Here is a 14626-nt window from a genome sequence, read left to right on the forward strand (position 1 = left end):
CCTGAGCCGAAGGCAGTCACTTAACCAACTGAGCCACCCAGGCGCCCGAGATAAACTTTCTTCTTTGCAAGTGCCAATAGTATCCATTTTCCTCCACACCCAGAAGTGGAAGCTGCTGCTAGCTAGCGCCGTATCGTCCAATTGCTCACTAGCGGCGTGGCATCTGCGTCTCCCTCGGGTTCTCCGCATCTTTCCTGGCCCTTTAGTACAGTTAGAGTAGTACCAGGGTCAGCGCGCCTCTTTTCCCATCTAGTCTACCAAGTGAGGAGGCAGGGCTGGTTAATTCTGAAGAAGCTTTCTTTCACTGAAACTCAAAATGCTCCCTTACACCTATGTCTTACCCCCAACCCTACCTTTCAAAGACCTCCGACCTCAGACGGAGATTCCGCACGCCGGCTCAGAGCGGAGGGCACGCCCCACGCACCGCCCGCACGCCCAGCGCTTCGGCTCCCTGCCCGCAGGAAGGAGCCACATCTCGCGCGATTCCTCCCACCTCTCGCGACACTTCCCGCCAGTCTCCTGCGGCCCTCCTTGCCCCACCCATCGCTTCCACGCCGCGGTCCTCGCTACCTCACCTTTGCTCTCAGTAGCCTGACCCGCTGCTCGCCCGCTGGGAGCGCAGTGGAGCCCAGTGTTGGGCACGAGCCCGGAGGGGCCGCAGGCTCCGCCCTGCTGCGCCCCGCCCCGCCTGCGCTCGGGGGAAAGGCCGCCGCGGGGACATGTCGTGCCCCCCTCAGCGAGGGCAGGAGTGTGTGAGAGGCAGCGGGGCTGTCAGGTGAGTCCGTGATGGCGTGTTGGGGTGGGCGGCTGGGCGGAGGAAGCCCCGGCTGGGCTGCGGGTTGGAGGCACTGCGGGATGGGGATGCCGGGGGCGGAGGAGGACGCGATGCCTGAGGCAGAGAAGGGAGGTGTTGGGAGAACCACCCCGGGGTGGGGGGTGACCTCGGTCCGGGTGAAGCGGCCAGGCTTCCCTTTGTACGGACTGCGCTCTAAGGCACCGGGAAATTACCTTGTTCCATCGGTGGCTCCGCTCCTCTCTGCAGGGCTGGAAGCGGGAGGATGCAAGTCCCCGAGCTCTGAGGTCCCAGATCGGCTGCAGGAGGCCCAGGGTCGTGGGGGAGAGGGACGCGCCAAGGTGGCGGAGGTAAATTGGTGCTAGGAAAAAGGATAAAGTGGCCGAAAGCCAGGCGAGCGTTCGCTCAGAGGAGGCCAGGTGTTTGCCATCCGGCTGCGCTCGGTGCTGAGATAACAATGCTCACTCCCCTCAGGTTGAGTACACTTCGGTGTGTGCAGTGTTCCTTGCCAAGTGGTCTGAGTGTTGGAGGGGCAGGACCATATAGGTCAGAGTCGTCTTTAAGAGAAGGAGGCTTTTGAGGTCACTTGTTACTTTTCTCCTGAGACCTGGATGGTGTGAGTGGGTGCGCGCGTGCGCACAGTGGCTCAAACTAGGGTTCGTGTTTTCAGAATTCGTTCCCTAGTCGCTAATTAAGTACACTTCAAGGATCAATAAAAGGTGACAGGTTCTTCGGGCGCCTGGGTAACTCAGGTCATGATACCAGGGTCCTGGGATCGAGCCCCGCATCGGGCTCCCTGCTCAGCGGGAAGCCTGCTTCTCCCTCTCCCACTCCCCTGCTTGTGTTCCCTCTCTCGCTGTGTCTCTCTCTGTGAAATAAATAAAACCTTAAAAAAAAAAAAGGTGACAGGTTCTTAAGTGAATAGTTTTACTTTCAATATTTTAAGATTCCAATGATCACGTAAGTGTGTAATGATAGGGGCCTGGAACCTAAAATCTAGGTAAGACAGTTGGAGTAAATTTTTCGCCTTTAGCAATAGACTTAGATGGAAATTGGGGTAGGATGTTTAGTTGCAATCAAGTTTTTAACCATGTGTTTCTTCTGATTCTTCTTCTTCTGAAACTTTTTTTAAAGTTGTTTTATTATTTTTAAAATTGTATTTATTTGAGAGAGAGAGAGTGAGCGAGAGCAGGAGCAGGGGGAGGAGCAGAGGGAGAGGGAGAAGCAGACTCCCCGCAGAGCAGGGAGCCCGAAGCCATTCCAGGACCCTGAGATCATGACCTGAGCCTGAGCCAAAGGCAGATGCTTAACTGACAGAGCCACCCAGGCGCCCCTCTAGTTTGTCTGTTTAAAAGCCATGCAGTTTTCTGAAAGAATTGGGAAATTGGGAAATCAGTGTAAAGTGGTTGGTCTGACTATAAGAAGCATTCTGTTTAAAGCTTCCCCTCAAATCCAGCTGTTAATTTATACGTTATTTCTTGAGATTTTTTTTTTCCAGAAATGGCACCTTAAAATGACCAGTTGTGTGTGTGTGTGTGTGTGTGTGTGTGTGTGAGAGAGAGAGAGAGAGAGAGAGAGAAATGTCACTGTTAATAGAAGAAAAATGATTTTTCCCGATAGTTTTCTTATATCTTGTCTTTTAGAGAGCGAAATGTCATCAGTGGAATCACACCAGCAACAATTGTCCCAGTCAGATCCATCCCCGTCACCAAACTCATGTAGTTCCTTTGAACTACTAGACATGGATGCTGGCAGTTTGTATGAGCCAGTTTCTCCTCATTGGTTTTATTGTAAAATAATAGATTCTAAGGAGACATGGATTCCTTTCAACTCTGAGGATTCACAGCAGCTAGAAGAGGCATATGGTTCTGGTAGGATGAAAATGATGACTTTTAATAGATTAAGACTATTTCTCTCAGTCTAATGTAATAGTTCTTATATTGAATGCTATTAAAAATATTAGATTTTTTTCTAGTTCTCTCTAGCATATTTTTTTGCAGTTCTCTCTTCTGTAGCATTTTTATATAGAAATAGAAGTTTTGCACTACTAACCAGTCAATTTATAATATTTAAGAATTTGGTCTGTATTTGAAAATAGTACTTATTGTAATTTCTGCGTAGTTATCTAATAATATTTCTTTTTTTTTAAAGATTTTATTTATTTGATAGAGAAAGAGAGAGAGAGAGCACATGAGAGGGTGGGGGGGGGAGGGTCAAAGGGAGAAGCAGACTCCCTGATAAGCAGGGAGCCTGATGCGGAACTTGATCCCGGGACTCCAGGATCATGACCTGAGCTAAAGGCAATTGCTTAACCAACTGAGCCACCCAGACGCCCTTTAATAATATTTCTTATGTTCCAGCATATGTTTCAGTTTTTGTTTATGAAGAATGGGGGCATGTCACATTGCAAAAGAATGAATTCCTTAACTTGTCACTTGTTTTTTCTTCCTTTATGAAAGAAGAATGACACTGGTAACTGTTTTATCATCATGATGGTCATGGTTGTTAATTTACTTTTTGGCTCCTCAAGCAAAAAATTCAGAAAACCCTTATATACTTTTGTTTCTTTAATGGGACATGACTGTCTCTCAGAAAAAGAACAAAACAGTGTTCGGGTATTATCTTTTTCATGTATCATTAAAACCAAGAATGGTTTTGATGGCTTGGGAAGTAGTGAAAAAATGCAATTCCGTTTTGCTTAATGTTTAGCCAAGTAGAAAATGTTCATTCTTATGTCTCATAACACTGTTTAGAGTATAACTCAGAATTGTATTTTGGGAGATTTATTTTTATATATGTACTTCTTTCCCCCTTTCCAATCCTTGATAGGAAAAGATTGTAATGGGAGAGTTGTCCCCACTGATGGGGGCAGATATGATGTGCATTTGGGGGAGAGGATGCGGTATGCTGTATACTGGGATGAGCTAGCATCGGAAGTGAGACGATGTACCTGGTTTTACAAGGGAGACAAAGATAATAAGTATGTTCCCTACTCAGAGAGCTTCAGCCAAGTATTAGAGGTATTTCTTTGACCCCTTTTCACTTATTTTCATTTTTTTCTTCTCTTATTTAATAATCTTTTCTTGTGACTTATTTTTGTGAAATTTCTAGAAAGAGTTTGGTTCTGTCTGGATCACATGTATAGCATTTCTTTTGCAAGTTAGTTTCAAGATAAAGTAGTTTTCTTTTCAGATTTTAAATTACTATGTAAACTGTTACGCCTTTAAGTTAAAATTTTTTCCCTGAAGGTGATCATTGTTAATAATATTTAAATTATGACCACAGGATTGGTCTTTTCAGCCTTTTATTTTTCTGGCTCTGGAAACAGTCTGAAATTTGGTTTCTTTAAATTGGAGTAGACATTAATACTATTGAAAGAAGTATATCAAATGTGAACAGTGATTTTATCTAGTCTAGATGATAAAAGTAGGAGTGACTTACTGTTATCTGTTTTAATTTTAAAAGCATTTTCAAATATTTGATAAATTGGAGTCGGATATTCTTATGTAATTGTTTATGTAGCAGTATTCTTGTAAAAAAAAGTTAAGTTTTAATAGAAAAGCTATTAGAGAAATCTAAAGAAATGTGTTTTCTCTTAAGGAAACGTACAGGCTTGCTGTAACTCTGGATGAGTGGAAAAAGAAACTGGAGTCTCCCAACAGAGAAATTATTATATTACACAATCCAAAGGTAAAGCAAATTAAGCCTTTCATGTGGGATTAAAGGTTAATTGCATTCCTAAGGGGAACTTAATTGGTTTCTTTTTCATGGGGATTCTGTTTGGGGTACCCTTTGGAAATTTTTACATTGCATTCACAATTATGAAACTTGTAGCCACTGCCACTATTTTTTACCTCCTTCACCTTATACAAAAGAATTTGCTTAGAGAAAATTATGCCACTGTACATTAAGAATATCACTGACCCATTATGTGGGCATATTTTATATTTTACATGTGTAGGGTATTATTGAAAGATGTTAGCCTGATATTTTTTTTTTGGCTTTATTGAGGTATAATTGACAAAATCGTAAGGTATGTAACATGTACAACATTGGCCTACTGTATTTTCAGGGTTTTCATTTCAAGCCATCAGAGTTGCATATCAAAATTCCACTTGAGATCTGACTATATATTCTGTTTTGAAAGACATGTTCCTGTCCCTCAGAGTGTATAAATAGAGATGTCTATAATGTAGAATATATTTATTGCTCTCATCTTTTCTATTTAAGCTTATGGTGCATTACCAGCCAGTTGCAGGGTCTGATGAATGGGGTTCAACACCCACTGAACAGGGTCGACCAAGAACAGTGAAGAGAGGGGTTGAGAACATCTCTGTTGACATTCATTGTGGTAATGTTGTTTATTTTTTCTTCTGATGTACTTATTTATGACTTAAATTATGACCTTCTTCTATGGTTTTGGATTACCTCAAGGCTTAAAAATGATTTAGTCATATGGGCTTATGAGTTAAGATTAGCATCATTTCATCTACTAAGAATCTTTTTTTTTTATTGATTGATTTTAGAGAGAGCACGCAAGCGAGAGGGACAGAGGGAGAGGGAGAGAGATCTCAAGCAGACTCTGCGCTGAGTGTGGAGCTGGAGGTGGGGCTCCATCTCATGACCCTGAGATCACAACCTGAGCTGAAACTTAGTCGATTGCACCACCCAGGTGCCCCACTAAGAATCTTAATAGATATAAAAATCTGTTTTAAGGTTGCTAAGTATATATATTGTGGAATAGGTAAAATTTGGCAGTACTAATCAAGAAGTCACTTGGTACAAATGAACTGATGTAGTTCTAATTTTAAGAAGTGTGATTCCACCTGTTTGATTAAAAATTAATTTCTGGTAACTCCTGTTCTTGGAGATCGTGAACTAAGGAAAACTTCTTCAGTAGAACTTTGATGGTTATCCATTGCTATCTAGCTAGGGCCATTTATGGTTGGTTTTATAATATATTTAACTGGATTATAAAATTCCTTTTATCTCTGAGAGGAGATGGCTTGTCTTAGACTTACTATACTTACAAGTCTTAGACTTACTATAATTTAAAAAGATGAGTTTGGGGACACCTGGCTGGCTCAGTCAGAGGAGTATATGACTCTTGATCTCAGGGTTGTAAGTTCGAGCCCCATGTTGGGTGTAGAGATTACTTAAATAAAGAAAAACTTAAAAAAAATAAAAACTAAAAAGATGAGTTTAAAAATTTAGGGTTTATATACACACCATACATTATTGGTATAATTGATAAAAATGGAATATTAGATAAAAGTATCCTACCAATGTTATGTTGCCTGAATTTGATAACTGTGGTTATTTAAAACCTTTTTTTTTTAGATTTTATTTATTTGAGAGAGGGAATGAGATAGAGAGCATGAGAGGGGGGAGGGTCAGAGGGAGAAGCAGACTCCCCGCTGAGCAGGGAGCCCGATGCGGGACTCAATCCTGGGACTCCAGGATCATGACCTGAGCCAAAGGCAGTTGCTTAACCAACTGAGCCACCCAGGCGCCAGATAACTGGTTATTTAAGAAAATATTCTTAGGAAATATGTATTAAAGTATTTAAAGGGTTAAGTATTTAAAGAGGTATGATGTGTACAGTCTGATAATATATGCAACCTGCTTCCAAATGGTTCAGAAAAATAAATGTGTATAAACACATACACATAGAGAATAATAAAGCAAATCTCAGGTTAAAGTTTTGAATCTATAAAAAGTATGTGGGAGTGTCTATACTATTCTTTCATGTTTTCTGTAAGATTGCAGTTATTTCAAAATAAAAAGTTTAAAGCCTTAAAAAATTTTTTTACAGATTTATGTCAAGATAAATTAGAAACACAGTAAAATCACTGTATTTTTACTAAGTAAAATATAGGACTGTTTTGTGTCCTTTAAATGATCTGCTTGGGAGCACTCGGGTGGCTCAGTCGTTAAGCGTCTGCCTTCGGCTCAGGTCATGATCCCAGAGTCCTGGGATCGAGCCCCGCATCGGGCTCCCTGCTCGGCGGGAAGCCTGCTTCTCCCTCCCCCACTCCCCCTGCTTGTGTTCCCTCTCTCGCTGTCTCTCTCTCTGTCAAATAAATAAATAAAATCTTTAAAATAAATAAATAAATGATCTGCTTAGGGAGTCTGAGTGGCTCAGTCGGTTAAGAGACTGACTTTTTTTTTTAAAGACCCGAGCCGAAGGCAGACGTTTAATGACTGAGCCACCCAGGTGCCCAAGGGACCGACTCTTGATTTTGGCTCAGGTCATGATCTCAGGGTTGTGGGATTGAGCCTCTGCTGAGTGTAGAGTCTGCTTGTCCCTCTCCCTCTGCCCTTCTCCCCACTTCTCAAATAAATAAATAAATTCTTAAAGAAAATGACCTTATATTTTAATTTACCATCTTTATAGCCTATTCTTTGTGAATATTTGACTATAAACAGAATATAAGACTAGTTATATGAAATAATTTTTCTTTTTAATTTCATTTACAGGAGAACCTTTACAAATAGATCACTTGGTTTTTGTAGTCCATGGGATTGGACCAGCTTGTGATCTCCGCTTTCGAAGCATTGTACAGTGTGGTAGGTTTGCAAAGCATGTAAGATTAAATCATTTAAGGGGAATATTAGTGCTCCTGTAAGCTGTTGTTTTTATTTAGTCTTTTGTCTTACCTGCATAATAAGATTTGGAGAGATAAAGACAGGTGGCAAGGTAGTAAAGCTTCTTAACTTAGACCTAAAGTACTAGTAAATTCCTTAGGCTAATAGTTTATACTCTTAACTAATAATTCTTGAATGAACAAGCCCTTAATCCTCATAAAATTGTTTTATGAATGTGATGGTCCTCTTTCTTTTTTTTTAATTCTTTTTTAAAAAATATTTTATTTATTCATGAGAGACAGAGGGAGAAAGAGAGGGAGAGAGAGAGAGAGAGAGAGAGAAGCAGAGGGAGAAGCAGGCTCCCAAGGAGCAGGGAGCCCGATGTGGGACTCGATCCAAGGACCCTGGGATCATGACCTGAGCCGAAGGCAGATGCTTAACCATCTGAGCCACCCAGGCGCCCTGATGGTCCTCTTTCTAACCATTCCAAATTTAAAGGGAACCAAAAAGATGATATCGTTTACTTTTTATTTTTTTAAAGATTTTATTTATTTATTTGACGGAGAGAGAGAGAGAGAGTGCGAGAGAGGGAACACAAGCAGGGGGAGTGGGAGAGGGAGAAGCAGGCTTCCCGCTGAGCAGGGAGCCCGATGTGGGGCTCTATCCCAGGACCCTGGGATCATGACCTGAGCCGAAGGTAGACGCTTAATGACTGAGCCACCCAGGCGCCCCGATGATATAGTTTAAATGAATAACAGGGGGCGCCTGGGTGGCTCAGTCGTTGGGCATCTGCCTTCGGCTCAGGTCATGATCCCAGGGTCCTGGGATCGAGCCCCGCATCGGGCTCCCTGCTCGAGGGGAGGCCTGCCTCTCCCTCTCCCACTCCCGCTGCTTGTGTTCCTGCTCTTGCTATCTCTGTCTCTGTCAAATAAATAAAATCTTAAAAAAAAAAAAATAACAGAACCAACAATCATTTTTGTAATTCATTAGTGTGGTAAAGCTCTTGATATTCTATTTAGAATATTTAGGTCATTAGTATAACTTGATTTTGAAAGGTAATGTCCTCTAAAACTTAATTGTACATATTTAGAGTATGTACCAACTTGGGAATCTTCTCCTAGTGGGTAATGCTTCTAAGCGTAAACCTTCTGGAAGGTTAAGAGACTGATGTAGTATGAATTTCAAATAGCAGTTGTTTTTTTTTTTTATAATATAAAATATTGGTTACTGGTTGTTTATAAGAACCAGAAAGTTAGTTAGGAATCTAACTGTGAGGCCAATTGACACAGTCATGTAATTTTTTCCTTTTTTAAAAAATTGAAATCGTTCCCATGACACAGTTTTGAAGTTAGCTTCTCTTTAAATGTTTTTTATAATAAAGTTCTGCGGTAAGGGAACAGCTTTTGTGCACTGATAATATTTCCTGAACACTACTGTTTGCTGTTTTTGACTCAAGTAAATATGTTTTCTAAGCCAATGGAGAGAGTATAATTACATTATCTATTGCATCCTTATTCTGTGAATTCATTGCTTCCCTGGTAATGCATAAGTTAATTTCTTTTCCAGTTAACGATTTTCGCAGTGTTTCCTTGAACCTGCTACAGACACATTTTAAGAAAGCCCAAGAAAATCAGCAGATTGGGAGGGTAGAATTTCTTCCAGTCAACTGGCATAGTCCTTTGCATTCTACTGGTGTGGATGTGTGAGTAATACCTTATGTCTTTGGTTGTTAACTAAGATTGTAATGCGTTTTCTGATCATTGATATGGTTGGGATGTTTGTGCTATAGCTGATTATATAAAAATTTGTTCAATGAGAAGTTTTTTATACTTCTATGTCTTTTCTTAGAGATACATTATTAAATGCTGACCAATCCCTTGGTTTAACTAGCCTGATTAGGAGTAAAGAACTGTGTGTATCTTCTAGTATGTTTTATTAGCTCAGTAGTATCTACATGCTAAAGCCAAACATTGCTTTCTTCCTATAGTGTATAAGCATTTGTCTTTAGATGTCAAAGCCAGCCTAACTCAGGATGTACAAAGTATTTTGTTGTTCCTTTTGTGATCATATTTAGATAATACTTGTCCATGTTGGGAAAAAAAAAGGAAATCCCCAAACATTAAATTATTAGCATTTATAACTAGAGGTATAATTCGTATAACTTTTAAGTGATGGCTTTCTTAAGTTACAAACCCAGTTTTGTTTGTAGGTTTTATGGTAATGTCAGAGAAGGTTGCCTTATGTTAAGGATATTTTGGAGAGCTATAGGCTCTCCAGAAAGAAGTGTGTTCATAATATAGTTCTAGGGTAGAATGGCAAATGCTTTTCTGGAGGAAATAGTATTTCCGTGTTGGTCTTGAAAATGACTTTTCTGATTCTGTGTCTCTCAGTTCTTAATACTGTATGATTTGAGCATATTCCATGTGCCAGATGTTGTATTGTGTTGCTAGTTAAGGAGTTCACATTCTTCATGTTTGAGCTGATGCTAAGAGGTTCCTAAGGCAAATTGCCCTCTAAACTACAGAAGCTGTTGAATCTTTGAGGACTCTTTCTGGGTATTTTGAGAAAGCTTTAACTGGAAGTTGATTTGGATAATGTCAGCATGGTTTTCCTTTTTGAGATATGAGTTCTGTTTGCCTTTGGCATCTGGCAGTCTCTCAGCTTTCAGAAATTCTGCATTGAGAGAGGGAGCAGATCCATTTATCAGCTGACTTGTGATCAAAAAACCTTAATGCTGAGAATTCTAGAAAAATCATCTTGTATTTTCTGTCTTTAAAAATCCTTTATTATATGGGGCACCTGGGTGACTCACTTGGTTAAGCTACTGCCTTCAGCTCAGGTCGTGATCCCAGGGTTCTGGGATCAAGCCCCACATTGGGCTCCCTGCTCAGTGGGAAGCCTGCTTCTCCCTCTCCCACTCCCCCTGCTTGTGTTCCCTCTCATGCTGTCTCTCTCTCTCTCTCCCTGTCAATTAAATAAATAAATAAAATCTTTAAAAAAAAATCCTTTTATTATAGAGAATTTTGTAAAAAAAATAGCTTATATAATGAATCTTCATGTACAGATTATGATTACTCAGGGCAAACAAGCCTCAACACATGGCCAGTTCTGCTCTATCCATTATATTTCAACCTCTGTCTACTGTCCATCCTGCCACCATATTATTTTTGAACCAGATCTTAAGATATTGTATCATTTCATCTATAAATGTTTGTTTGTATATTGGAAAGAACTTTTTAAAATATATTAACCATAACACCATTATCACACCTAAAAAAACTTTTTTTTTTTTTTAAAGATTATTTATTTGAGAGAGAGAGCTTGCACGAGCAGGGGGAGGGACAGAAGGAGAGGGGACAAGCAGACTGCCTGCTGAGCACTGAGGCGCCCCTAAAGAAATTCTTAATATCAGCAAATATACAGTGTTCAAATTTCCAATTGTCTTAGTAAATGTTGTAGTTTATACACACACACACACACACACTTTATTTAGGTTAAAGATTTTATTTATTTATTTGACAGAGAGAGAGAGATTGAGCACAAGCAGAGGGAGAAGGAGGTAGAGGAAGAAGGAGACTCCCCACTGAGCAGGGAGCCCGACACAGGGCTCGATCCCAGGACCCTGGGATCATGACCTAGCTTAAGGCAGATGCTTTTAACTGACTGAGCCATCCAGGAGCCCCTTGTTGATACATCTTTTAAGTCTCTTTTAATCTCTTGATTACCTTTCCATCTCTTATTTCCTTGCAATTTATGTATTGAAGAAACTGGTATTTGTCTTGTAGAAATTCTCACTGACTTGCTGATCACATCGTTTTGACTTAATTAAACATGTCTCTGAGTCCTTTGTACTTCTTATTAATAGATACTTGTCTCTTGTATCTTTAAATATCTAAGTCTAAGCTTGAAGGGTAAGCTGGGTAATAACTTAGAGGAAGTTATGGAATGTATTAGGTTTTCTGCTTAAAATACCTTTTTTTTTTGTCAGAGATCTGCAGCGAATAACTCTGCCCAGCATTAACCGCCTAAGGCACTTCACCAATGACACAATTCTGGACGTCTTCTTCTACAATAGCCCCACCTACTGTCAGACTATAGTGGACACAGTTGCTTCTGAAATGAACCGAATATATACACTTTTTCTTCAGAGGAACCCTGATTTCAAAGGGGGTGTATCCATTGCCGGTCATAGTTTAGGTAACAAATTAATTCTCTGTGACCAGAGAGCACTATCACATATTAAGGACACCTGTTTTTGAAGTACTATGTCTTTTATCCATATCAGATTTAGAGGTCTAGAACTGGTCTGTGATGAAGAATTTGGAAGCGGTTGGAAGGGCGGTGGTGGATTGGAAAGAAAGACTTCCTGCTTCATAGGTTTTGCTACATTTGGCGTAATACTTTTTGTATAAAAGCTATGTAGTGCCAATACTTAGAAATTGTCCTTTCTTCTATTTTAGGTTCGCTTATATTGTTTGATATACTAACAAATCAGAAAGAATCTTTGGGGGATATGGACGGTGAAAAGGTAATTTAGATATACAGATACACTTCTCTTGTACTATTTCTTAGGACAGATTTTTAGATTTTAGACTTTTTTTTTTGTGAGTTCTTCCTGGACAGGGGCTTTATTTTAGATTGTTTTATGTCTTAAACACTCTTTACATAATAAGAACTCAATAAATGTTTTGTTAACAAAGATGAAGAAACACCTTGATAATCATTTATTTAAAAACATTGTTTCAACTAAAGTTGCAACACTTAGAGTTTAACTACTTAATTTAAATTTTGTATAAATTACAATTTATTTAAACTAAGTATATCTTTATATAGAACTCTTATGTAGTACATTATTTTTATTGCTAGTAGTACTAATACAGGACAATCTAAATGAATTTAGAGAATATGAGCTTTACAATTTAATTTTTAGGATGCACCAAATATTGTCGTGGATGAAGGAGACACACTGACACTAGAGGAAGGTTTGAAGAAACTTCAACTCTCTGAATTCTTTAATATCTTTGAGAAGGAGAAAGTAGATAAGGAAGCTCTGGTAAAAATAATCTTTTAAAACTTTATGCTATACCGACACGGCCGGTTAGCTCAGTTGGTTAGAGCGTGGTGCTGATAAAACTTTATGCTATACCATTTTTAGTATTTTTACACTTATCTTCATCTTACAGCTGATTAAGAGCCTGCCCTTTAGAAGCACTTTTGTCATAAAAACTCTGTTATCATTAGTAATGTCCTTTAGCATTATCTGTGTGTTTTTGTCTTATGAAGTGATCTTTGCTTTGTTGGAGAGCAGAGTTCAGAGAAGCCATATTGACAAACATATAGAGATAGAGCAAAGGCTGAAGAACAACGTAGCTCAGAAAAGAGAGTCAGAGTAAATGACCGCTAATTATCCCGGCTTCTTTTCTGTTATACTTCAGGGGCTCTGCTGTTGATATTTGCTTATTTATTTGTTTTTGGTTTTTCCGCCACCTTTTTTGTGCTTTTTTTTCAGGCTTGCAATACATTCATTCATTTAATAGGTATTTAGTGAATGCTTTATATGATCAGGCATGTTCTACCAAGTACTAGAGATAGAGTGGTCAGTAAGATATGTAAACCATAAACATGTTATATAAACATAAACATCATTATGTTTATGGCTTAGTGGGGAAGACACATATTAAATAATAAATCATAATTCATTACAGCTGTGGTAAGTTCTAAGTTTGTTTCATGCTCAGTGTTTGCTGTATATTCTTACTGCTTATGTTCATGAGTTAGGGATATAATCTTTCTCAGGAATGTGACATCTAACCATGGAAATCAAGGAGTGTTCTTGTGTCATGCAGGTAGATACCCACTTCTGTAGGGTATATATTACATATATATATAATACGATGTCATCTGTATTACTGTAGCATTGATACTATAGTATTGGTACTTGTTATTCTTCTTTAGGCTTTTATGAATAAAGTACTCTTCTCAAAATTATTAATGATGTTGTACCACTAGGGAGCCCTATTAATATAAAGCAGAGAACAATAGTGCTTAGGTCTTATTCCTCTCAGAGAACAGGACATTTAATTCATTTTATTTTGCCTAGAAATAAGGATATTTGATTTTCTGTGCCTAGGCTTTATGTACTGACAAAGATCTTCAGGAAATGGGAATTCCCTTAGGACCAAGAAAGAAGATATTAAACTACTTTAGGACCAGAAAAAATTCAACGGTATGTGCTTAATATGGCTTGTAGGATTAAATGGTTTTTGACATCCTTATATCCTTGTGCTTTGTGAGGTGTTCAGGCAGCTAAGCAATTCTGTTAACTGATCTTTGGCTCTCCTTTTGAAATTAAACACATTTTCTTTCTTTTTAAAGATTTTATTTATTTAATGAAGGAGAGAGAGAGAGAGAGAGCGAGAGCAGGAGCACAAGCAGGGGGAGTGGGAGAGGGAGAAGCAGGCTTCCCACGGAGCAGGGAGCCCGATGAGGGGCTTGATCCCAGGACCCTGGGATTATGACCTGAGCCAAAGGCAGATGCTTAACGACTGAGCCACCCAGGTGCCCCAAACACATTTACTTAATTATATCAATTAAAAAATGTTGTTAGCTTCAGAAGTGTTGTCTCCCCTGGAGTCTTCCCACCATTCCATTTTTTTCCTTTTTTTTTTTTGGGTTTCATAACCGCCTTATTCAAAGATAATTCATATCATATACCATAAAATTCACCCTTTTAAAGTATACAATTCAGTCGTTTTTAGTGTATTCACAGAGTTGTGTTATGATTACCACTATCTAATTTGAGAACATTTACATCATTCTAAAAAATCCCGTACCCATTAGCAGTCACTCCCCATTCCTCCCTCCTGTGAACCACTGGTCTGTTTTCTGTTGTTACGGATTTTGTTGTTCTGGACATTTCCTCTGAATGGAATTATACAGTATGTGGCTTTTTGTGACTGGCTTCTTTTACTTTAGAATAATGAACTTAGGTTGTAATAGTACTTTTACATTCAGTTTTTTCGGCCACTAAATTCCTTTCCATATCTTAGTAGTTATTTTTCAATTTTGAAGCAGATTGCTTAGTTCTTATTTAAGGCCCAGTTCTTGGCCCGATATCTGTATCATTTTCTATACCCATAGAGACATTCTACTCCTTAAAAGGGCATTGTGCTTCATTGAACCCCTTAACAGCCCTTGGCATTCCTTTTCATGATGCTCTGCTGTTGTTTCTCTTATAATGGTCGC

At 39.3% G+C, this 14626-nt stretch overlaps 1 protein-coding gene across 2 annotated transcripts in view; it reads left to right on the forward strand.

The window, feature by feature from the left end:
• Nucleotides 1-599: 599 nt before the first annotated feature.
• DDHD2 (DDHD domain containing 2) overlaps nucleotides 600-14626 on the forward strand; it is a 28997-nt gene continuing 14970 nt past the window's right edge. Inside the window, exons 1-12 of one of the 2 annotated variants that reach the window (XM_028096086.2) lie at nucleotides 600-775; nucleotides 1043-1143; nucleotides 2437-2664; nucleotides 3623-3813; nucleotides 4394-4483; nucleotides 5024-5144; nucleotides 7274-7363; nucleotides 8948-9083; nucleotides 11370-11578; nucleotides 11842-11909; nucleotides 12312-12434; nucleotides 13512-13607. In XM_028096086.2, coding sequence (XP_027951887.1) covers nucleotides 2445-2664; nucleotides 3623-3813; nucleotides 4394-4483; nucleotides 5024-5144; nucleotides 7274-7363; nucleotides 8948-9083; nucleotides 11370-11578; nucleotides 11842-11909; nucleotides 12312-12434; nucleotides 13512-13607 — 1344 coding nt within the window. In that variant the 5' untranslated portion in view covers nucleotides 600-775; nucleotides 1043-1143; nucleotides 2437-2444. The remainder of the gene's footprint in view (nucleotides 776-1042; nucleotides 1144-2436; nucleotides 2665-3622; nucleotides 3814-4393; nucleotides 4484-5023; nucleotides 5145-7273; nucleotides 7364-8947; nucleotides 9084-11369; nucleotides 11579-11841; nucleotides 11910-12311; nucleotides 12435-13511; nucleotides 13608-14626) is intronic. The other variant, XM_088020954.1, reaches the window with a different exon arrangement.

The sequence above is a fragment of the Eumetopias jubatus genome, unplaced genomic scaffold (genome assembly GCF_037043125.1).
Source record: "Eumetopias jubatus isolate StellerSeaLion01/CBP00866 unplaced genomic scaffold, mEumJub1_p1.0 scaffold_2, whole genome shotgun sequence".
Classification (NCBI taxonomy): Eukaryota; Metazoa; Chordata; class Mammalia; order Carnivora; family Otariidae; genus Eumetopias; species Eumetopias jubatus.